Below are 24886 nucleotides of genomic sequence, written 5' to 3'. Positions count from 1 at the left end.
TTGCATACGAAGTAGAGGAAAAGTATTGTAATTGCCCAAAAATTCCATTTTGAGATTTTGATGAATCTCGATGTTTTAGACCTCCCCAAGTCTGTGTGTGCATATTGTGAAATAAATGACTGGACGCACAATGAAGGTTTGGGGCAGCAACCCGTATAGTTTCAGTACAATGTGTACGTATGCAAGTCCAAAGTAGAACTGATCAAGTAAGGAGGATGAGGGGTTTTTATAGTTGGTTCCCAGGAAATGACATCCTTGGGGCCAGGACAGGCAGGATTTCTTATATTTGGTCTGCAGAGAGAAAAGAGAGAGGTTTAGTGCAACCCGCCGCCCCTGGCCTGGAGTGGAATTGGCGTTTTCTGGTCCCTTTGTTTGACTCCCAAGCGCACGTGTGTGACAATATGTAAACACGATAACTTAAGTATGCTTTCACTTAGGTCAACCAAATTTTGCATACAATCAAGTATAAGGCACAAAACATAGATTTCTATCAACAGTTGGGCTATTTCCATTAACCGGAAGTGGTACCTTTCATTCGTGCAGCTGCCGAGTCTGATTTATTCAACTTTACTTTGATAATTATAATATTTATTAATTATTAAATTAATAATCAAATTATTAATTTGATTCAATTTGTTGTTGATGGTTCTTTAATGTACATAATATAAAAATATAATTATTGTTTTGTGGTTTACTTCCCAAACATCCATCCCGATATCTGAGTATATGAGAAAATCTACGTTAGACCACTCCCAATTTTTTTATTTTACAATTCTGTGTAAATCATATCTGTCTGTATCTGTTTGTATCTGTCTATTGAATATCCTGACTTTTTTTTCTCTGCTCATCTCGACAGCCTGTACTGGTGTCGTCTCCCCTCCGGATGTTGTGCTGATCTCTCCTTGGCTCTCGCTGCACCACATTCACAAATAACTTCTCTGTCGGTGCATCAAAATAAACTGGGTGATTCAGGAGTGCATCTGCTGTGTGAGGGACTGAGGAGCAAAAACTGCAAATTAGAGCGCCTAATGTGAGTAAACATGGTGAAAGCGCGTGTTTGTGTTGTGGATTTTAACTTTTGTGTTTCAATCAGGCCAGACTGTAATGGATCATGAAAAATAAGACATTTCACTTTAATTTCCAATCTCTGTGTCTAAATGTTGACTGTTTTAACTCCTCCATTTCATCCATCCATCCATTTTCCAACCCGCTGAATCCGAACACAGGGTCTGCTGGAGCCACTCCCAGCCAACACAGGGCACAAGGCAGGAACCAATCCTGGGCAGGGTGCCAACCCACCGCAGGACACACACAAACACACCAAGCAAGATTCGCCAATCCACCTAACCTACATGTCTTTGGATTGTGGGAGGAAACCCACGCAGACATGGGGAGAACATGCAAACTCCACGCAGGGAGGACCCGGGAAGCGAACCCGGGTCTCCTAACTGCGAGGCAGCAGCGCTACCACTGCGCCACCGTGCCGCCCCTCCATTTCATTTCAATCTAATTTCATGTTGTGACATGGAATCCAAACTGTAGAGATCAACATTTTACAGTTGTGCCACCAAGATTCTCCCTAGTAATGATTAAACTAAACACATATTGTGAAATGGAGTACATAGTGAAACTTGGTGTTTTTCCATCGTGTAACGATTTTGTGACACAAATGATGTTCCACTTCTGACTCCATTGGCAGACAAAGAGAGGTGTTTAGTTCTTTTCTGGAAGGATTTTCACACACTCGTTCCACATTAGTAATTAAATATATCTAAAAAGAAGAAAAAATCCACATAGGCCCCCCTTCACATGACTACATATACTGTAAGACTGATGCCAAATGCCTGTCACTCTTAGTACTGTACACGGGGACTCGCTATCACCAACAGTAATCAACTTACGGGTGTCCTTGCGACACACGGCAGCTCCATCACTTTGGTTATCATAAACAACTCGTGTGAAATGTAATTCACAGCAAAATTTGTCGTTTTCCGTCACAGAACGAATTTGTGATGAAACTATTGTTCCACTTCTGACACCATTTACACAAGAAGAGAGGTGTTTAGTTCTTTTCTGGAAACATTTTCACACACTCATTCCATAATAGTAAGTAAATAGATCTAAAAAGAGAAAAAAATTACTGGACACGTTTTCTACCACGTGTAGACATTTTGTTTGTGGTTGTGACCCGACATTTGCGCGATAGACATATGAGCGCCAACAAAATAGTGCCGATTAAAACACGGCGTCAAAATCGTGCCGACAAAATCGCAAAAGTTTCATTAAATATGAATTACTAGTTTAAAGCATATATAATAATGTTTATTTTAGAAGTCAATATTATGAGACGCGGCATGCCATCAGCATGGCACGCAGATAGTCCTTAAGATCACGCCCTGCAGATGTAGGAAGAATTGCAGCAGGACGTCTTGATAGTTGAGCGTATTTAGACTTGCTGGCTGCCTGACTGCTGGTAATTCCGCTTTGTATACGACGCGTTATGCCAACCCTCGACTGAGTTATTTGTTCGCGGCATGCCATCAGCAGTTATAACAGTTATAACCTAGCACATAATGTGTACATAGTGCGCACATACGCGTCCCACTCTCTTGGCCTCTCTTATGGCGTTATTTCAGTGCCACTATTCTGAGCACACGTAAAAAAATATTGAGCGCACGTAAAAAGATTGCAAGTGCAAGTGTTGCATTTTGAAGAGAAATTTATTTTGAGCGTACAAAAGCTGAATTTGAGTGAACAAAATTCATTGCTGCGCAAAAAATGTATTTCAGTGTTTGCGCTTATCCATATACACACACACAATAGCACCCCCTCTCGCTCAGTTTTTTCATTTGCGCTTGCTCGCAATGTGTTGCTTGCTCACAACATTCTCTGCTGCAGCGCCAACTCTCTGTACACCGCTATAAGTGTGCTACAAAACCAACCAATCACAGACTTGGTTTCAAAAATTCTGATTGGCTCTTACGGTCTCCAATCAGAATATAATTTGGAGAGTCAGTTGGCATGGTTGTATAATGCAACTACATTATACTACACCAACGATAGTCTTAACAAATAATATATTTTAAAATAAAATAATTAAAGATATTATCCGCAAATTGGGGTTTAATTGAGTTTAGCTGGATTTAGCTACATTTCGGACTGTTTCCGGAATGCAGCAGGTAGCGAGCTGATTGGAGACCGTAAGAGCCAATCAGAATTTTTGAAACCAAGTCTGTGATTGGTTGGTTTTGTGGCACACTTATAACGGTGTACAGAGAGTTGAGCGCTTGCAGCAGAGAATGTTGTGAGCGCAAGCAACACATTGCGAGCAAGCGCAAATGAAAAACTGAGCGAGAGGGGTGCTATTGTGTGTGTGTATATGGATAAGTGCAAACACTGAAATACATTTTTTGCACGCAGCAATGCATTTTGTTCACTCAAATTCAGCTTTTGTACGCTCAAAATAAATTTCTCCTCAAAATGCAACACTTGCACTTGCAATATTTTTTTACGTGCGCTCAGAATAGTGGCACTGAAATAACGCCATACTCTCTCGCGATTTTGTCGGCGCGCATTTGTCGAAAACCAGTTAGCGGGTTTGTCGGCGCTCATTTGTCCGTCGCGGTTTTGTCGGGGCGCATATGTCTATCGCGCTTTTGTCGGTGAACCGTTTGCAGTACAATGCCCAGCATTGCCGGTTATGATCTTGGTGATTACAATTCTAAAGATGTGTAAAAGACTGAAATGATGCCAGGACCTCAAAATATAGCACGTGGAGCTTGCGTTTCTTCCAACCAAGAATAAAGAAACTGGAAAGGACAGACGATAGGTAGCGGTGGGGTGGGTCAGCAGCTTTATGAATAGTGAGCTTTAACATGGACAAAAAAATACAGCATTGTGCATTTTAGTGTGTCTTTGTGTGAAATATGTGCAGCATTTCACATTAAATAAAATAAAAAGAAAAAAACACTATCACTGGGGTGTGCTATGGATTATCCAGAGGAGAACAAAAATTAACACAGGTAAACACAGAAGTGTGAACGGGGCAATAGGCAGCAAAATTAGATTAGACTACACTAAGTTGTTAGACAGACAACAATAATTAAAAGACATGGCTCACATTTCAAGGTGAACCTCCCAGCATGCACGAGAGCACATATTATGGGATGTTCAAAAAGCGAAAGAGATGCACATGTACTACAGTAGCTATTTCTGCACAGATAAACATTTGTTTGTAATAACTAAGAGTTGTGTCCTGAATTAACAAAAAAAAATCATCCTATCATCTCCGTAACATTGCCCGTCCATTTCTGTCTTTTAATGAAATTCAAACTCTGGTTCATTGTTTCATAATGTTTCGTATTGATTACTGTAATTCCCTCTTCATTGGCCTCCCTGCAAAATGTATACAGAGGCTACAGTATATTTAGAACTCCACAGCCAGAGTCCTCACCTCCACACAAAGTGTTCTGCTCACATCTCCCCTGTTCTCTCCCAACTTCACTGATTAGTGGTTCCATCAAGGATTAAATTCAAGATTCTGCTTCTCACCTTCAAAGCCTTTTGCCCCCCTCTACCTCACTCAGCTCCTAACTCCTTACACTCCTTGTTGCTCTCTCAGGCCCTCGAGCAGTGATCTCCTTACTGTCCCACACACCAGACTTCACCCTGGCAGGCAGGTCCTTTAGTGTTATGGACCCTCAACTCTGGATCTCTCTTAGTCTCTCCGAGATTGCTCCTCCTTCTCCACCTTTAAATCTCAACTCAAACTTTCCTCTTCGACGAACTTTTGTCATCTGTGTAATTTTATTTTTTTTTTACTCTGTATGTAAAGCGACCTTGGGTTTGTGAACGGCGCTCTATAAGTGCAACTTATTAATAATAATACAGTAGAGTCTCGCTTATCCGACATAAACGGGCTTAAGCGAAAATGTTGGATAATGGGAGGTGTTAAGAAATAGCCTATTAAACGTCAAACTATGTTATAATTCTACGCATTACAAACCTAATAATCATGTTTTACAACAAAACAACAGAATAAATTAACTGAAAAAATTAACTTAGTTACAGATTGTCTGAAGTTAAATACAGTATGTACTGTACTTAAAAAGTTCAGTCCTGTGATGATTTAAAGACATTTTTGATCGTAGTCTGCTTTCCTGACGAGTGCCGTTTCTTCGCTGCCAAGTCTCGCCATCTTTGCAGCATCATTATGTCGATTCCTGTAGCTTCTTCTTTTGCTCAATGTAATTAATTGCAGTTTCTAGAGCCTTAACTCCGTCACTCATATAGTCAACATCCGTACGATTGTGTACTGTTTACTACAGCATTGTGACTGCATGTGTGTGTTTGTGCTGTGACGTGCGAATCCCCGTCTTGCACCCGAAAATTCGAAGCTGAGTCTCAGTACTTTTAGCAACACCAGCTTTTTTAAGCTTGAAACAGCAACAGCACGGTTATTTATTATAGCGGGATCTGCCATTCTCCTATACACAGACACAGCAGTCAGGCAGGGTGGGGGAAAAGTAATTCTGTGATTATGTGATTTTAGTTTCTGCTCGATTTAGCAGCTGCCTTTGATACTATAGATCATAGTATTTTATTATCTCGTCTGGAGCACTGTGTGGGCATTCGTGGTACTGCCTTGGCGTGGTTTAAATCGTACTTGACTCAGATATCTTTTTCAGTGAGGCTGGATGAATTTAGATCTTCCTCTGCTTCACTATCGTGTGGGGTTCCGCTAGGCTCCATACTTGGTCCTTTGCTATTTTCTTTGTATCTCCTACCTCTTGGCTCTATTCTTAGAAAGCATAAAATTGCTTTCCATTGTTATGCAGACGATACTCAAGTATATTGTCCCCTCAAACGCAAGGATGCTTACTCCATACTCCATACTGTGCCCTGCGCATTTATAATGTTCCTTGTGCCTTGTATCACCCATCGACGACATGCACCTATAGCATGTCCGCTATCTTTAAGGATTCGCTTTTATGGCGAACTGCTACAGTGCTGGGAGACTGCGATTGCTTTGGGACGCTCTTCCGCGTGTCGTCCCGTTGGGTGGAATCCCACAAGAGTTTAGAAACTCGCTCACACTAGCCATGATTCTTTTCAAAGGGAAAGTGCAGGTTAATTTGCTTTATGTATTTTTACTTTATATTTTGTATTAATCATTTTTATATGAATAGTTTTGGGTGGTGGAATGAATCATCTGAGTTTCCATTATTTCTTATGGGGAAATTTGCATTGATGTACTGTACGAGTGCTTTGGACTGCGAGCACATTTCTAGAACGAATTATGCTCGCAAATCAAGGTTCCACTGTAATTAGCTGCGGTAGAGTCGGGAGCAACAAAAAATAGACTACACTCACGCACGCAACTTGCAGTTCTTGTTGCCGATTGATTTTTGCGGTGGGACGTCAGATAATACGGAATGTTGGATAAGCGAAGGTAGGATAAGCAAGCCTCTGCTGTATTAAAAAGTGCGAGTTAAATTCCAGAGGTGGGTTCATTTGCATTTTACTTCTGTTTGTTATACGTTAAGATGCAATGTTTAAAGTGTACTATTTAACGTTTATATATTGGGAATGTGCCTTAGTGTTATTTACATGCAGCAATATTATATTACTTCAATGTACTTTACTATAAGTTTGTTGATACTGTTTACTGATAAATTTTATTGATTTGGATCTCATACTGCCGATAAGCTAGTGTCTGATTTGAGTAACACTAACGGATTTTTGTGTAATTTACTAATAAGTTTATGTATTCTTTTTATCGTAGACCACACACAAATATACTTATTCAAATACACGTGCATACCTTCAAATAAATTAAGTCAATTTCATTCTGAGCTGAGGTGTGGAATTCTCTGCCTCAGTGTCCTGACCAATACTCCGGAGTGAACACTACAAGTCCTGAACTCCTCACAGTTACAGTAGTCCTTTGCTACAAACTTTATTAGTCTCAAGGGGACATTTGGGTGCATAAGCAACAGAAACATAAAACAATAAAAAAAAAAAAAATGATAAAGACTCACAGGACAAATAATAGGATCAATCCAATAGAAGTTTAAATAAATAGATCAATATTTCAAAGAAATTGTAAAATGATCCAAAAATGTTGAGTTTTGCATCACAAAATTGCAATGTGGCCCGCAAAAAGAATTTCAGTGTTATTTCAGGGAATAACATGAAAAATGGAAGTTGCCTATTTTGTTCATCAGTACCCACCAGTCTTTTTTTTTTCTCCTTTCTTAAGTGGGGATGCCAGGTGTTCTGCCCCACATTCTGTTAATTATCACTGTTATTTGTTGAACTGTGCACCCCCTTAGTCTTGTCATTTATTAACACACCTGCCAGTCACGTCCCACTCTCTCAATGGCGATATAAATGTCCATGACACTCACGTAAAGCACACGGGTCCCATAATGAACTTTTAAATACAATGCACCCCTTCTGCCTCACATAGGCACCCCTTTATCTCGTGTTTCGGTCACGTCCAAAACGTATCTCTAAGGTATATAAACCCCTGTGTCTGGTTAGTTGTGGTACACAGCAATTTCAACCTCTGTCTACACGCTTCTCTTTGTCTTGATCCAACCGTGGAAATCACTCGCCTTGTAACTGTCTTTTAAAGCTTCATTGGTTAATGTATACTCTCTTCTATAGATTGCTTTGTAAATCATTATTTATTGTCTTTGGTTCTACATCTGTATATACCTATGTGTTTCTTTTGTATATATTTCAGTTTACAATGAGGTACATCCAGTAAAAGCCTTCAAGAAAGCTCACCCTTGTCGTTTTTATGTGGATGTGCCGAGATGTTTAATCTCTCTGCGGCCACATTGCACAGACAGCGCGAAGTGAGGCAGAACACCAGGAATTCACCCAGCTAACACACAGAGAAATCAGTAGCGTTAGAAATGTAAAATCAAAAAATATATTCTAAACAGAAATATTTACAGCTAGAATACCACATGTGGAAGAAAAAATAATCCATGATATTCATTTTTAAATGAATAATTTAATCAATATCTTCTAAGATGACTCATTGTATTATTGTGGGATTTGTAAGACTTACCAGGTACGTTACCAGATTGATCTACTCCTACTCCTGTACATTTAGAGATCCAATCCAGACAGAGTCATGGGTGATGCCAGTTGCCAGTCACAATATGCAATATTCCACATAGGACCCCCTTCACATGAGTACATTGTGGCCCACCTGGGGGCATACCAGTCACGCTACCTGACTTGTTTCTTGGCCTTTCCTCTTATATTTTCTCTTTAGCATATGAACGGCCTGCTCAGTTAGATTGAAATCAGGTGAATGGCTTGGCCATTCAAGAATTTTCCATTTTTTACCTTTGATAAACCCCTGTGTTGCCTCAGCAGTGTGTTTGGGTCATTATCTTGTTGTAGGATGAAGTGCTGTCCAGTGAGTTTGGAGGCCTTTACAGGAACTTGAGCAGATCAGATGTTTCTACACACCTCAGAATTCATTGTGCCATTGCCGTCAGCAGTTCCATCATCAATGAAGAGAAATGTGCCAGGACCTGTGCCAGCTATATGTGCCCAGACCATATCACTCACACCACCAAGTTTAACAGATAAGCAGATAAGGTGGTCTGCTTTGGATCTTGAGCAGTTCCTTGCTGTCGCCACACTTTTCTCTTGCCATCACTCTGATGAGGTTATTCTTTGTCTCGTCTGTCCACAAGACATTTTCCCAGAATTCTGCAGGCCCTTTTCACAAATTGTAATCTGGCCATCCTGTTTGTGTGGCTATCTAGTGCTCTGCCTCTTGCGGTGTGGCCTCTGTATTTCTGTTCATAAAGTTTTCTTTGGATTGTCATCTCTGACACACTCACATTGGCCTCATGAAGACTGTTTTCTGATCTGTCAGACAGGTGTTTGGGGGCTGCTTCTTTACCAGAGTGAGGATTTTTCTGTCCTCAGCAGTGGAGATCTTCCTTGGCCTAGCAGTCCCTTTGCGATTACTGAGCTCACCAGTGTGTTCTTTCTTCTAAACGACATTCCATGGTCTGATTTGTAACTTTAAACTGTGGAGCCAAGGGGTAAATCAAGGAAAAATGTGTCTTTGTCTCAAACATTATGGAGGGCTCTGTGTGTGAGTGTAAGTATGTGTCTGTGTGTATATACAGTTGTGGCCAAAAGTTTTTGGAATGACACGTTTTGGTTTTCACAAAGTTCACTGCTTCAGTGTTTTTAGATCTTTTTGTCAGATGTTTCTATGGAAACTTCAATGCTTGGAGTTTGCTCTGAGAGCAACTTCTTCCCAACCATCCAAGAACAGTTTGACAGACAATGCCTTTACAAGCATGATGGAGCACCGGGCCATAAGGCAAACGTTATAACTAAGTGGCTCAGGAAACAAACCATCAAAATTTTGGGTTCATGGCCAGGAAACACCCCAGACCTTAACCCCACTGAGACCTTGTGGTCAATCCTCAAGAGGCGGGTGGACAAACAAAAACCCCCAAATTCTGGCAAACTCCAAGCACTGATTATGCAAGAATGGGCTGCTGCCATCAGTCAGGATTTGGCCCAGAAGTTGATTGACAGCATGTCAGAACGAATTGCAGAAGTCTGGGAAAAGAAAGAAGGGCCAACACTGCAAATATGGACTCTGTGCATAAACATAATGTAATTGTCAATAAAAGCCTTTGAAACTTATGAAATGCTTGTAATTCTACTTCAGTACACCATGGAAACATCTGACAAAAAGATCTAAAAACACTGAAGCAGCAGACTTGGTGAAAACAATACCTGTGTCATTCTCAAAACTTGTGGCCACAACTGTAGTTATGCCTGAACACATATATTTATCAGCTTTTTCATTTGTGAGTAGAAACCTGCTGGTGTGAATGCCAGTGGTCCTGTACCATTTGCCAAAAGGGAGGAGTGATAAAAGTATTGTTGTGGACAAATCTTCAGAAAAAACAAGCAGAGTCTTTAGATAGGCAGTCAGAATTGAAGACTTTACGGCACAGCATAGAAAACATTTACAGAGCATATAAAGCCTGTCTCAGTTCATGAAGTGAGTCCAGAGAGCCCAGAATATATTACAATTCTTATCATACAATGCCCCCCCTTCCAGACTCGTTTCCCAACATCTACTGTATAGAGGTTCTCATGATGTTGTCCCCACTCAGCACCTTTACCCATTACAATGACCTGGTGTTCCAGACCTTCTCATACCAATATTCTTGACCCTGAAGACATCTCCATAACAGACTTCTTCCCGATAAATCTTCTCATAACAATATTTTTGCTGGCAGGACATATTTGACATCTGGTGATAAGCATCATCCAATTACCCCTCCCTTTAATCTTACGGCCTAATCCTGAGCTGTTAAGATCGATGGCCTTTCAGTTGTAAATCAATTCTTAACACTTAAGTTGGGATCAGAAGGACCCATGTATGAAAACTGGACTGCTTAATTATAATTCAATAAATGGTTACTTGTTGCACTAGCATCATGAAAGGCTAAGGCTAACATAATAGGCAACTGTGCCAGTGAATGGCAGCACACAGCTTCACTGATAAGGGCAAAGCTGTGAACAACCGTGACACGGCGCTTCATGCTTGAGAGAAAAGCCTTTAACAATTGATTCTTTAAGGTCACTCATGTGCTACTATATCTTATTATTATTATCACTAAGCTGTATAAAGAAACATTGCCATATAAACTTAAATCCATCCATCCATCCATCCATTTTCTAACCCGCTGAATCCGAATACAGGGTCACGGGGTCTGCTGGAGCCAATCCCAGCCAACACAGGGCACAAGGCAGGAACCAATCCTGGGCAGGGTGCCAACCCACCGCAGGACACACACAAACACACCCACACAACTAGGGCCAATTTAGAATCGCCAATCCACCTAACCTGCACGTCTTTGGATTGTGGGAGGAAACCGGAGCGCCCGGAGGAAACCCACGCGGACACGGGAAGAACATGCAAACTCCACGCAGGGGAGGACCCGGAAGCGAACCCGGGTCTCCTAACTGCGAGGCAGCAGCGCTACCACTGCACCACCGTGCCGCCCTAAACTTAAATGCTACTGTAAAACATATACATGTGTGCTAATATAAAAGCCCATGAACGCAGGCAGCAGCGCTGCTATCATGGCACACAGCTGCCCAGTGGTCTGACAGAGGCTTACGTCACGGCACTTGTTCAAGAAAAGTCCCCCAACTCTCAAGTCCCTATAGTGTTCAAACTAACTAATATCATAATACATTGTGTTTTAATTTTATTGCCTAAGGTATTGATGAGCCCTAATGCTTCTAGATGCCATTTTAATGGCTTATATGTTTTATATGCTAGCTTATGAGTTTGCCTTTTACTCACACAGGCAAAGGCCTTACATGCAGTTTGTTTCCATCTTCTGTCAGTAAGAAGCTCCGCACCTTCATTTCTCAGAACAAAGTTTGCCTGCTTGATTCCTCAGAGAGCATGATGACCTCGTCTCACAGCTCGACTCGCAGAAACTCAACACAAAGCAAGTAAGAAGGACAGGCAGGCAAGAGGCCTCTCTAACAAAATAAATGGTGTCCTTTTAAAGTTGTTTCAGGCCTAGACTTTTCATAGCTAAGTGCACAAAAACTAATAATGCAGCGCATTGATCCTTGCTCAAAATTTTCAACAGTATCTGCCGTGCAAAATGGCTGTTGTATGGAAATGGGCCTATACATCTGTAACTCTCTCAGTTCTCACTTCTCTTCTCTTCTCATCTCTACAGCCTGTCTGGATGTAATCTCACCTCTGGATGTTGTGCAGCTCTCTCCTCAGTTCTCTCTTGTCCACACTTGCCGCTGAAATGTCTGATTCTGACCTATAATCATAGCCTGGGAGATTCAGGAATGCATCTGCTGTGTGAAGGGTTGATGGACAAAAACTGTAAATTAGAGATCCTGGGGTGAGTCAACACGGAGTGAATGACTGTGAGTGTATGTGTCTGCATTACGTGTGTAGGTTTTGTGAATTTTTTTTTGCAGTTTAATTCAGGTCAGAATGCAGTGTCAGTATATGAACATGAGAAAGGAGAAATTTTGGTTGTTTTTAACAAGTATGGAGAAGAGGATCAATTTAAGTATGTATGAGTTAAGAGTTGCGGTGATCATAATGGTCTTTCTTTCAGGACATATCAGAAGGATCAGAAGGAAAGGTCAGATCAGTAAATTTTCAGGTGTTCACCAAAGTGCAGAGGCATAAACTAAAGACCATTTTGGACTTTGCAAAAAGAAGCATGTCTGGAGTTATTAGAGACCCAAAAAAGAAAAAAACAGAGACGAAATAAAGCTAATAGGAGTCGGCAAAACATTTTAAGCCCCGTCAAGCTCTGGGACTTTTCCAGCTTTTCCTGTGACCACCAGTCAAGTAGTTTGACACCTCCAGCAACTCAGCTTGCAAGAAAGGAGAAGGAATGAGCACTCACCCAAAAGTAAAATGTGTACAAGGTGGAGGAAAGCGTTTTTTTAACTACACAAACAAGAGAAAGGCTCATTGGACTGATGTCTGGCATTTGTTGTATCATAACAGAATTTTAAAGGAAAATAAAATGACCGAGACTGCAGTTGAACTCACCATACTTGTAAATCCTTTGTACGCTCACAGGCATTTCAAAGCGGTATGTTATTGGGCATCAGAATGAAAAGCGCTCACAATACTTTGGAAATGTGAAAATGTGCTTTAAAATCATCACAGAGTTATGTAATTTGTCATTCCCAGTGATATGAAGTTGTGTGATCTGCAACTGTAGTCGCTAAGTCTGACATGCTCGCCGGCTACAAATGTGCCACTGGCTTTAGTCCACAGAGCAGGCAGGGAAGTCGGAAGGATGATTTACTTTGAAGTTACAGTTGTATGAAAATGCAAATGGATGCAGTTGAGAAAATTCTGGATTGAGTGCTAGTGAACACTGGCATTTTAATATGAGCCACCTAATATGGTTGCCATAGAAGGAGTAAGAAATTGAACCAGATGTTCGGTGTTTTAGATTTAGGGCACAATAACTAAATAATATTAAGATTTTTTTAATTGAAGAATTGGTACATCTCTTTTTGAACATGAATACATTATTTTTCTTTTGAAGTACCATTTTTATGATCACTTTTTAGGTTGCTTATCAAACAGTTGGTTCTGCTTTTGCTCTTTTTTCCTTTGCCCATAATGACAAAGACAGGCAATACTGATCATCGAAGCTAGAAATGCCCAACCCACATACTGTATATTCACACCAATCCTTAGGGCTCATTTATACTTTACACTCAGAACGCGGACGCACACGCATCATGGCTGCTGCGCATTCCCAGAGTTATTTTGACGTGTCCTCTGAGCAGGTCCTCAGAAATTAACCTGACGCATGCGTGAGTTGCAGTACCAGCAAAAAGTCGGGGGGCGCAATGTGATAAAAGTCGGAAAGTGATGTCTGAGTCTCTGTTTACTATCCACATGTAACAAAGCCTCTATGCGGATTCTACGAGATCGATATGCGCGCTTCGATTTTTGATGAATGGTTCGCTGTGGTGAAGCAAAATGCCGACATACAAATGCATTCGTGATGCTTTTATATTCAAGCGTTGCATATTCCCGATTAGTAATGACACGATTCGTTTAAAAAGTCTCACATATCATCTTTTATGCCGTCTTTTTTGTTTTCTGGGGTTTCCTCCTGACCTGACAGCAGTGGCAAACAGCAATAGAGCACCACACAGAGAACACATTAAATGTATGATATTTCAACTCTCTGCGCATTTAGAATCCTTAGATTTATACTTGATAACACTTTCATGATGAAATGCATTAAAGTATGTATGTTGCATTTTACAGATAAGCACTTTGAGCTACTTTTTGTATGAAAATGTGCTATATAAATAAATGTTGTTGTTGTTAATTTCGTTTGAATACTGTTAATAATTACACACATGTGGGTGACGCGGTGGCATAGCGGTAGCACTGCTGTCTCGCAGGGTGTTACGTCGCTGGTGTTCCCTGCTGGAATTTACATGTTTTCCTGCTGGGTTTCCACAGTGTGCTTTGGTTTCCATCCGAAGATATGCAGATTTGGTGACACTAAAATGACTCTAGTGTGTGTGAGTGTGCTTGTATTCACCTTGCGATGAGCTGATGTCCCATCCAGGGATTGTTTCTCTTATTCTATGTTAATTAATGTTGACTTGTTTTATTTTCTAACGGTGTCTTTTATTCTTCTATTCTTCATTATGTAAAACACTTTGAGCTACATTTTTTTGTATGAAAATGTGCTATATAAATAAATGTTGTTGTTGTTTTGCTTGGTGCCCAATGCTAGCTGGAATGGACACATCCCTGGATTAATGGATTTAAGCATTAAACATCCTTTTCAGAGATATTGTGGTAAGGTGTCATTGGAATTTAATGGGTACTTCAGGCAATTCACAACACAGCGAAGCCAAACCTGTTCTCACCGTGATGATATCTCGCACTGCTACCTGGTGGATTCTTCCAGATTTACGTAAAGTATGTGTGCGAGTATGAACAGTACAACGCTTGTGTAGCAGGAGCGTCCGCTGGAGCATGTGTCGCGTCGCGTGAAGTATAAACCTGGCCTTGCTGTCATGCTAACTAAATGTAGTTATAGTTCAGAAGTGGAAAAAACTTGAATGTTTGAATCTGGGTGCAGTCATTTTCAATAGTTAGGGTGTTAATGGTGTAACATGTGTGAGAGTACATTTTTACTGATTTAATATGATTTTCACAAATTGATTATATTGTGATTATATTGAATGACTTTTGTCCTTGTTAACTGATTTTTGGTTTTTAACTTGTTTTCCTTGTTAACTACTTTTGCTTTTGCCTTTAGCAGTCTTAGAAAGCATTTTAATTAAAGTCCCTTGATCTGTGACCCAGTGCCGCTGCTACTTTAGCACAAAGCAAGTATGGATAAGAGAATCGAGCATAATCTAGTGTAAGAGAATCTTGACTCCAACGGTCCTGTTATCAGTACCTAGAAAGGAGTAATGAAGAGAAATTAAACTAATTATGCACTTCTGTAATTGACAAAGTGTATTTAAGAAGTGTTACCACCAGCTGTAAGTCAGTCATATATTTCCATGTACAGGATGTCTCCATGTAGGTGTCAACAAAAGTATTCTTCTCCTCCTGGACTGGCTTTGTGATTTAACTTTGACACATGACATTTGATGTCCTAATCATGTGACCAACAACCTTCCTAGGAACAGTTAACTGCATGAACACGGCCTTGCAAGGATGAACATAATAAACAAAATGGCAGCACCCCAAAAATTATAACAAAGTCAAATCATTTTGAAAATGAATATCACTGATTATGCAGGTGTCAACAACCCAGATTCATTACAAAGTTAAGAAATAAATGAAGGAAGAGGCAGAATTCATACACAATTCTACGTTTGCTACGTTTCTTGCAGCATCTTTCTTTCAATTACTTAAAGTTCTGCTGCTGTTTAATACACACACCCATCTTTTACCGCATTACTGTGATGTTGCAACTAATCATGTAGGGTGTTCATCAAGTGGTTAGTAAGTCACAGCACCAAAGCTTAAAAATGGCATTCCCAATACAAATAAAAATACAAAATGGCAGTGCCCATGAAAACCAAGCACACCATTCTGCTTTAAATGCATAGAAGTAGTTTTAGCTGTTATGAAGAATAAAAAATGAAAAAGTGCAGTCATAATACTATGCCAAAGTTCAAGACCAGAAAGTATGATATCAGATCTATCAAAAATGTCAAAACAATAAACCCAACTTGTAGTTGATAAAATATAACACAAACATAATGAATGGAATTTCTTATAGCAAAACCAAATACTTTTTGGGCAATCCATAATCTTGGATAAGTAGAATGTGCATGCCACTAACCTTCATTCTATTGCTTCAGTGATGCCATTCGCCTTGCATTTCCATCCAATTTCCCATAGTAATGTTTGGCCATCCTAAGGTTAAAATGTCAAAAATTAGTTTTCACTCCATTTAATCCAGTAAGTTTATTTACTTTATTGGGAAGTAGTTCACCCAACCTTGGCTCAGTTGCTCAAGACATTGAAACACAAGAGAGGAGGAAAATGTAAATCACTTAATATATACAAAATTTAACTGTGATACATTCACCCTTAAACACACCAACACAATCCACAGTAATTTACCATATAATGAAAAGGTAAAGGCTGTATGTGTGTCTGGTTCCTCTGAGCAATTTAAGCAATTTGATTTGATTTACATGTAGAATTTCGAAATGAAACCTGCTTAACTTTTGCAAGTAAGCTGTAAGGAATGAGCCTGCCAAATTTCAGCCTTCCACCTACAGAGGAAGTTGGAGAATTAGTGATGAGTGAGTCAGTGAGGGCTTTGGCTTTTATTAGTATAGATTTGTGAGTGTCAAAAGTATGTGAACCTTTGCTTTCAGTATCTGGTGTGACATCATCCCCAACCCTCGCCCCGCCCCCTTTCGCAGCAATAACTACAACTAAATGTTTCCAGTAACTTTTGATCATTCCTGCACACTGGCTTGGAGAAATTTTAGCCCATTCCTCCATACAGAACAGCTTCAACTCTGGGATGTTGGTGGGTTTCCTTATATTAACTGTTCGCTTCAGGTCCTTCCACAACATTAGATTGGATTAAGATCAGGACTTTGACTTGGCCATTCCAAAACATTAAGTTTATTCTTCTTTAACCATTCTTTGGTAAAATGAATTGTGTGCTTAAGGTTGTTGCCTTGCTGCATGACCCACCTCTTGAGATTCAGTTCATGGACAGATCCCCTCCCGGATGACTGAGCTTCTCACCCTATCCTTAAGGGAAAGCCCAGATACCCTGTGAAGGAAACTCATTTCAGCCGCTTGTATTCGCGATCTCGTTCTTTCAGTCACTACCCATAGCTCATGACCATAGGTGAGGGTAGGAACGTAGATCGAATGGTAAATTGAGAGCTTTGACTTATGGCTCAGCTCTTTTTTCACCATGACAGACCGATGCAGAGCCTGCATCACTGCGGATGCCGCACCAATCCGCCTGTCGATCTCACGGTCCATTCTTGCTATATATATATATATATGTATAACAAGAATGGACCGTAAGATCGACAGGCGGATCGGTGCGGCATCTGGCATATATATTTATATATATATATATATATATATATACAGTGGAACCTCGGTTCACGAACGTCTCGGTTCACGTACAACTCGGTTTACGACCAAAAAGTTCGCCAAGCTTTTGCCTTGGTTCACAACCACACACTTGGTATATGAACAAGCCAGTTTCCCTTGCCTGCCTGAGCTGAGAGAGAGAGAGAGAGAGAGAGAGAGAGAGAGAGAGCGAGCGAGCCACGTGCCTGCTGAGGAGGGCGAGGGGGAGGGGAAGATTGCTGCACATTTTTGCCTGCCTATCTGCCTGCCTGTGCCGGGGTGGAGTTGGGGGGATGGTTCGAGTGCAGTCTGTACGTGCAAGCAAACCATCCCCCAAACTCCACCCCGGCACAGGCAGGCAGAGAGAGAAAAAGAGAGAGAGAGAGAGAGAGAAAGAGAGAGGGAGAAAGCGAGCGAGCCGCGTGGCTGCAAGAGCCCTGTTCATTGTTCTCAATCAGACGTGCATGCGTTACCTGCACTCTCTTTGTGCTCTACAGCATTTTGTGTGCTTTTGCAGTTAACAATAAATTATTTAAACAAAATAAAATATTAGATATTCACAAAACAGATGGATTTTCAATTGCTTCTTGAATACAATGAGGGAGTCCGCAATGTGGTTGGAGGTGGGCAGCTCGTTCCACCAACTAGGAACTATACAGAATTTTACAGAATTGACATGTTAACATTGTTTTAAGACGTGTGCAATCTCAAGGCACAGATCAGTATCTGGGAACGTTGTTGGGTTGAAAATGGATGCATTCAGTAAGTTTTACACCTTTTAATGTCATGTTTGTACTGCTGGCCTGTCGAAGCCATTTCAAAGTGCATGAGGAGGCAGGAGTTTGTGGAATTTTTTTAAATATAAAAGAAAATAACAAGGACATAGTTTTCTATGCCAAATTAATGTATACTGTGATTGTGAAAATATAACTTGGAAAATACCAATCCTATCCTTTAAGTGTGTTCTGATAAAGACATCCTCCCCTCAGCCCTGGCGCACTGTCCATCTGAGCACACATGTGGACACTAATGTGAGTCCCATTTATTTTCTTTATGTCCAATGTCAATGCCTACATGTAGAGATGGATGATTTGTTCTTATAAATCAGTGCAATGTGATGTCACAACATACTCCCAGGAAAACAGCAATGCACTCATAATAATTGTATTGATCTCTAGTTTAAATGAAGTATTTAAAATGCCAAAAGTCGTGCCTGACGTTAACACCTTAAAACCATAAGACATTTGACAATCGAGAGGAAACCATGTAGTCCATCAAGCCCATTTCTTTAGCTAATATTTCATCCAGATTATTCTTAAAGGTACACAAGGTTTCTTGTATCCGAATGTTCACCAATTCTCTTGGTTCTTCTGTACTTAGTGAAGCTCTAGTCTGTCACCTCTTATATTTGAATGTTTAGAGTGTATTCAAAGAAACCAGGGTCTTAACAGAAGGAATGGAGAAAAAACAAAACTGAAGAAGAAATAGAAAGCGTGACTCACCTTAGACTCGGGACACAAGGGTCTGAAGAGGGCCCTCAAAGGAGGTGACAATGAACTGAAGGATGATAGAAATTCAGAGAAACGGTGAAACTGAGGTTGTAAGTTGGGTGTGTGTGTGTTTGTGTGTGTGAAGTTCACTGTCTGATGTAAAATCTTCATGTCAGGTGTTTAGGTGTCATTGATGCTAAGTGATTTTCATGGTGGTAGTGGCACTTGCTCTTCATGCTGCTCAACTTCTCTATTTTGTTACCTTTATAATCTGGAGCCTACTATCTCTATATATCTTCAAAGGCTGGAATACTGTGAGCTCACCTCTGGATGTTGTGCGGCTCTGTCTTTGGCTCTCTCTGCTGAACACTCACGACTGACTAGCCTGGAGATAGGAGGTAATGATCTGGGAGATTCAGGAGCACACCTGCTGTGTGAGGGGCTGAAGAACAAAAACTGCAAATTAACATCTCTGAGGTGAGTAAATGGGGTAAGTGTTTGCATTTATGTTTGTAAATCTATTTACTATGGCTCTGTTCACATCAGTACTCAAAACAACCAGAATAAAACTTCTGTATCTAAATTAGGATAGACTGCTGGTAACATGTGGACAGACAGACATGAGAAGGAGAAAGAAGGAGATTTCCCTTCAATGAACTGACTCTTTTCTTTCTGTGTCTCATTGTCAGTCAAATGTACTCCTCATCTTTGTAAAAGTCACCTAAATGCATGCTTTGACATGAAGCCCTTGTCCAAAAGTCGACACTCTCATTCTCTGGTTGTCTTTGTCCAGTTGCTGTAAAGAACTGGTTCAAATTAATTCAGATCTCTAGAATGTATTTATAAATGCATTTGAAAAATGTACTTAAAGCATGAAAGTATGGTCAAAAACAAAGGTTATTACCAGCAATCACAACTTATTAACATATATATGTTAAGCATTATAAGCTTAAAATATATCATTCTGTCTGGAAAATAAGCCCAATAGATATGCTTAGAATTCCCTTGATACAGATCAAAGTGTTCAACGATGAAACATGAAATCAATAAGATACCTGAATATATAAACTGATATTCACATATGGTTAAATATTAAAGTACTACTTACATTAATATAATAGAATACAATATACATATATTTCCCGTCTGTTTGTAAGCACTGTATTTTAAATTCTCCTTATTCTCCGAAATGTAGGTAAACAAATTAAAATATACAAACTTACTCGTAAAATACTGTAACTTACTTTACATATAATTATGAAAAACTCTCACATTAAAGAACTGATGAAATGCATCCACTCTGCAGCTGACATAAATTAAGTACTATATGGAAAACACCGATTGGTTAAGCTTCCAACTCAACAGACCAATCATAAAGTGTAATGATAAATGGAGCAAACAAACGAGTGAACAAACTTTGTGTCCCCCAAGGGAAATTTGGCTTTTTACAGAAGCTCTTTAAGTTAGCAAATAAATAAATTAAACAAGCAGATGCATCCAGATAGAAACCGCATTCCATGGTGGTTATGATTTCAATCCAATTGTGTGTGTGTGTGATGCGTACAAATAAATAACAGTTGATTACAATCCCCGTGCTGTCTTATTGGCTTCTTTTTAAAGACAGTGGCAAATTCCAAGCAACTCTAACCACTCTGAATCTACCCAATCATGTAATACTGCCAAGGTTTCTACAGGACAAATAAGGCAATCATTAGGACACTAGACCACTCTGTGGAGAAATGCATGCGAATAACTGAATATCAGAGACCATATTATTTATTATTCTACCTTTGGCACACTTGCAGACATTCTTTAAATGTTTGTATTGTGTTTTCTGTTCATTCCCAGTGTATTTACCTTTATATTTCTATGCATATAAGCATATGGTCAATATTGAATCTGAAAGTTACTATTTGACTGTTTCATTCTGAACAGTATTTATGGGAGCTCTGTGAGTGCTGAGAGGGGTGAAGGCTGTTGTGGCTGGGTAGGCTGGTCGAGCAAGCACTGTAACATTACAAAAGTTACATCTTGATTCTCTTTTTTTTTTTTGGATTTTATTAAAGTCAAAAAACATTCTATACAGATAAGTCAAATTTTGCAAGACTTGGTTTCAAAACAAATCAACCCCTACCCATGAGAAAGAGATCTAGGCCAGAAGAGTAAGACTTTAAGCTAGTAAAGATAAGTAAATAGATAAATTAATAAATGGATAAAAATAGATAAAAAAGAGGGGAGATAATTCTCAATTAAAATGCTTATTGTAAAATGTTATTGATTAGTACCTGCCAGGTTTTGAAAAGGTTTCGCACAGATCCTCTAAGTGAGCATTAGATTGTTCTTCCAATTTCAAATAATATAAAACATCAGTTACCCACTGACTTAGAATAGGAGAGTTAGGATTCTTCCAGTTGAGCAAGATAAGTCTATGTGCCAATAGTGAAGTAAAGTCAATCACAGTTTGTTTGTCCTTCTCCACTTTAAGCCCCTCTGTGAGCCCACCAAACACAGCTGTTAGTGGGTTAGGAGGGATTGTGACACCAATGCTGTCTGAAAGGCATTTAAAGGTTTTGGTCCAGAATGATGCTATTTTGGTGCAGGCCCAAAACATGTGACTGAGTGAGGCTGGAACTTGATTGCAGCGTTCACAGGTTGGATCTTGACCTGGGAACATTTTGGACAGTTTTAAGTGAGACAGATGTGCTCGATATATAATTTTGAGTTGAATGATTGTATGCTTTGCACATATGGAGCTCAAGTGAATTCTCTGCACTGCTACCTTCCACTCCTTTTCTGATATGTTGAGTGAGAAATCCTTTTCCCACTGTCCTCTTGGATCTTCTAAAGGGAGGGACTGTAATTTTTTTTTATATATATTATGGAGATGCAGTCTGAGTCCTCAAGACAAATCAGTATTTTTTGCAGCATATAGGTAGGTGGGAGGTGAGGAAAATCGGGCAGGTTCTGTTTAAAAAAGTTTCTAATTTGAAGGTAGTCAAAAAAATTTATTGCTGGAAAGTTAAGTTTGGACTGTAATTGTTCCTAGGATGCAAAGACGTTGTCTATGTACAGATCTCTAAGTGATTTAATCCCAAATATTTTCCAGACATTAAAAACTGCATATGTTTGAGAGGATGGAAAAAGGTGGTTCTTGTGCAGAGGTGCCACAGATAAAAGTTTCTCTATCTTAAAATACTTCCTACATTGGTTCCATATTCTGAGTGAGTGAAGCACAATTGGGTTGTTAGTATATTGGTGATGACTTGTACTTATTGGGGTACAAAGCAAGGAATATAAAGAAGTACTGCAGGATTTTATTTCTATTGCGGACCAAACCTGTGTATGTTTGTCTATTTGTGTCCAGGTTTTTATTGCTTGTATATTTTCTACCCAGTAATAAAACTGAAAGTTAGGTAAAGCCATGCTGCCTTCCGCCTTAGGTCTTTGTAGGGTCGCTCTTTGGATATGTGGATGTTTTTAATTCCAAATAAATGAGGTTATGGTTGAATCTATTTTCTTTAAAAAGATGTACTGATATATATTGGAATGTTTTGGAAAAAAAAAGAAGCTTAGGAAGTATAGGAAGTGTATTCATCTTGACAATGTTAGTTCTTCCAGCTAAAGTGAGATGAAGGGTTGACCATCTATGCAAGTCTTGCTTGATTCTTTCCATAAAGACGGCAAAGTTTTGTTGATAAAGAGCTTTATTTTTACTTGTGATGTTTACCCCTAAGTATTCAAACTGATCCGAGATGAAAAAAGGGAAGGTGTCCAAGCTAATATTGTGTGCTTGAGAATTTACTGGAAAGACCACACTTTTACTCAAATTAATTCTGAGACCAGAAATCTTTTGAAATTCTGTTAGTGCTGTTAGGACTGCAGGCACAGTATTTTGTGAGTCTGATATATACAGTACCATATCATCTGCATACAGAGAACTGTTCTGTTCAAGTCCTTCTCTGATAATCCCCTTAATCTCATAAGCATTTCTACAGTGAATTGCCAGTGGCTCAATGGTGATTGCAAAAAGCAGTGGTGACAGGGGCATTCTTGTCTGGTACCACATTATAGTTTAAAGTAGTCTGAATTAATGTTGTTAATACAAACTGAAGCTTCTGGACTGGTATACAGTGGTTTGAACCATGCACAAATGTTTGGGCCAAACCCAAATTTCTCCAATGTAGTGAAAAGGCAGTTCCATTCAACCATATCAAATGCTTTTTCTGCATCCAACGATAATAATATCTCTGGAGTGTTAGACTTCATGGGTGAATATATTACATTAAACAGGCGTTGAAGATCTGAAGCTAAGTGTCTGCTTTTAATAAATCCAGTTTGGTCTTGTGATATTGCCGAAGGAAGCATTTTTTCAATCCTTCTAACTAGGACTTTGGACAGTATCTTAACATCATTATTCATAAGTGAAATTGGTCTGTATGATGCACATTGTAATAAGTCCTTATTCTGTTTAGGAAATATGGTAATTAATGCTTGGTGAAAAGTTTGAGGTAGAATTGTATAGTCTCAAGCTTCTGTAAATGTTGCTAATAAAAGGGGAGCCATCAGGGCCTGCTGCTTTCCCATTCTGAAGTGAGTTTATAGAATCTAGTAATTCTGATAGTGCCTTCATTTCAAACAGATCGTTTCGGTGAAGTGGCAAGCCCAGTTAAAGTCTATGCTCCCAGCCCGGAGGAGTAGATGACAATACTGAATGCAAGGCCATTTGCAGTTTCAATTAATCTTCTGGAATCAACAAGCTATCGTGACCTGAATCACTTGCACATTCGCTCCCACTTTCGATCTCGGCTGGAGACAATGCAGCAGCGCCATGTCCCGGGAAATCTGCACTTCTGTCTGTCTGTTCCAGGTCAGTCTCTGAAAGGCCTTACCTTGAACTTGGACTTGATGCCTGTCTAGGCTTGGATGAAGCTTTAGCTTTCTTTTCCGCTTCTTTCTGAGCCCCTTTCCTGCCGGCCATGTTTATATATGCTTGCATATACGGTAGTAGAACCTCCTTGTGTTGGGTAAATACAGGATACCTCGGGATGATAAAATATGAGAAAAAATAACACCACTGCTAACGGAGTTCCGCTTCAGACGTCCATTTCACATAACAGACGAGAACAACCATCTTGCTTCGACCTCCTGGATAAGTTTGGGACAGCTCATCTTCTCTCATGTCCACCTTCATATAACTTTTAGAAGTGAGGTGTGCCAATTCTGAAGAGGCTAAAATCATCAACAGTGCCTTGCGAAGGAATTCATCCACCTCTGTGTTTGTCCTGTTTTGTCACATTACAATCTGGTATTAAAATTGAGGAGGTTGTTGACTGCACTTCTGACTACATCAACTTCTGTATGGACATTGTAGTTCCAGTAAGAACAGTACGCTGCTATGCTAGCAACAAGCCATGGATTACAAGTGACATCAAGGGCCTTTTGAACCAGAAGAAAAGGTGATCAGCATGAACCTCTGCAGTTCTCATACCAGGAGAAGGTGGCAGTGAAGGATGCCATCATCTATATGCTACACTGATCCCTCTCCCACTTGGACAGAGGCAGTGGTGCTGTAAGAATTATGTTTCTGAACTTCTTAAGCACCTTTAACACCATCCAACCTCTGCTCCTTATATATATACAGTGGTGTGAAAAACTATTTGCCCCCTTCCTGATTTCTTATTCTTTTGCATGTTTGTCACACAAAATGTTTCTGATCATCAAACACATTTAACCATTAGTCAAATATAACACAAGTAAACACAAAATGCAGTTTTTAAATGATGGTTTTTATTATTTAGGGAGAAAAAAATCCAAACCTACATGGCCCTGTGTGAAGAAGTAATTGCCCCCTTGTTAAAAAATAACCTAACTGTGGTGTATCACATCTGAGTTCAATTTCCGTAGCCAACCCCAGGCCTGATTACTGCCACACCTGTTTCAATATATATATATACCTATCTACATCATATATACACACACATACATAAATACACACACACAAATTATATATATACGTGTGTGTGTGTGTGTGTGTGTGTGTATGTGTATATATATATATATATATATATATATATATATATATATATATATATATATATATATATATATACATACAAACATACACACACAGGTGTGTATATATATGTATGTGTCTATATGTGTGTGTATAACTTTGGTCACTGAGTGCAAGGGGAAAAATAATAAAATATAGTCT

The 24886-nt window shown here is 39.6% G+C and overlaps 1 protein-coding gene across 3 annotated transcripts in view; it reads left to right on the top strand.

Moving 5' to 3' along the window:
- LOC120533245 (NACHT, LRR and PYD domains-containing protein 12-like) overlaps window positions 1–24886 on the top strand; it is a 151419-nt gene that overhangs the window by 103855 nt on the left and 22678 nt on the right. For 2 of the 3 annotated variants that reach the window (XM_039760022.1, XM_039760020.1), the window contains exons 12-15: window positions 857–1030; window positions 11425–11535; window positions 11772–11948; window positions 18976–19149. In XM_039760022.1, coding sequence (XP_039615956.1) covers window positions 857–1030; window positions 11425–11535; window positions 11772–11948; window positions 18976–19149 — 636 coding nt within the window. The remainder of the gene's footprint in view (window positions 1–856; window positions 1031–11424; window positions 11536–11771; window positions 11949–18975; window positions 19150–24886) is intronic. The other variant, XM_039760023.1, reaches the window with a different exon arrangement.

The sequence above is a fragment of the Polypterus senegalus genome, chromosome 8, assembly GCF_016835505.1.
Source record: "Polypterus senegalus isolate Bchr_013 chromosome 8, ASM1683550v1, whole genome shotgun sequence".
Lineage (NCBI taxonomy): Eukaryota > Metazoa > Chordata > Cladistia > Polypteriformes > Polypteridae > Polypterus > Polypterus senegalus.
This window is presented reverse-complemented; position numbering and strand designations above follow the sequence as displayed.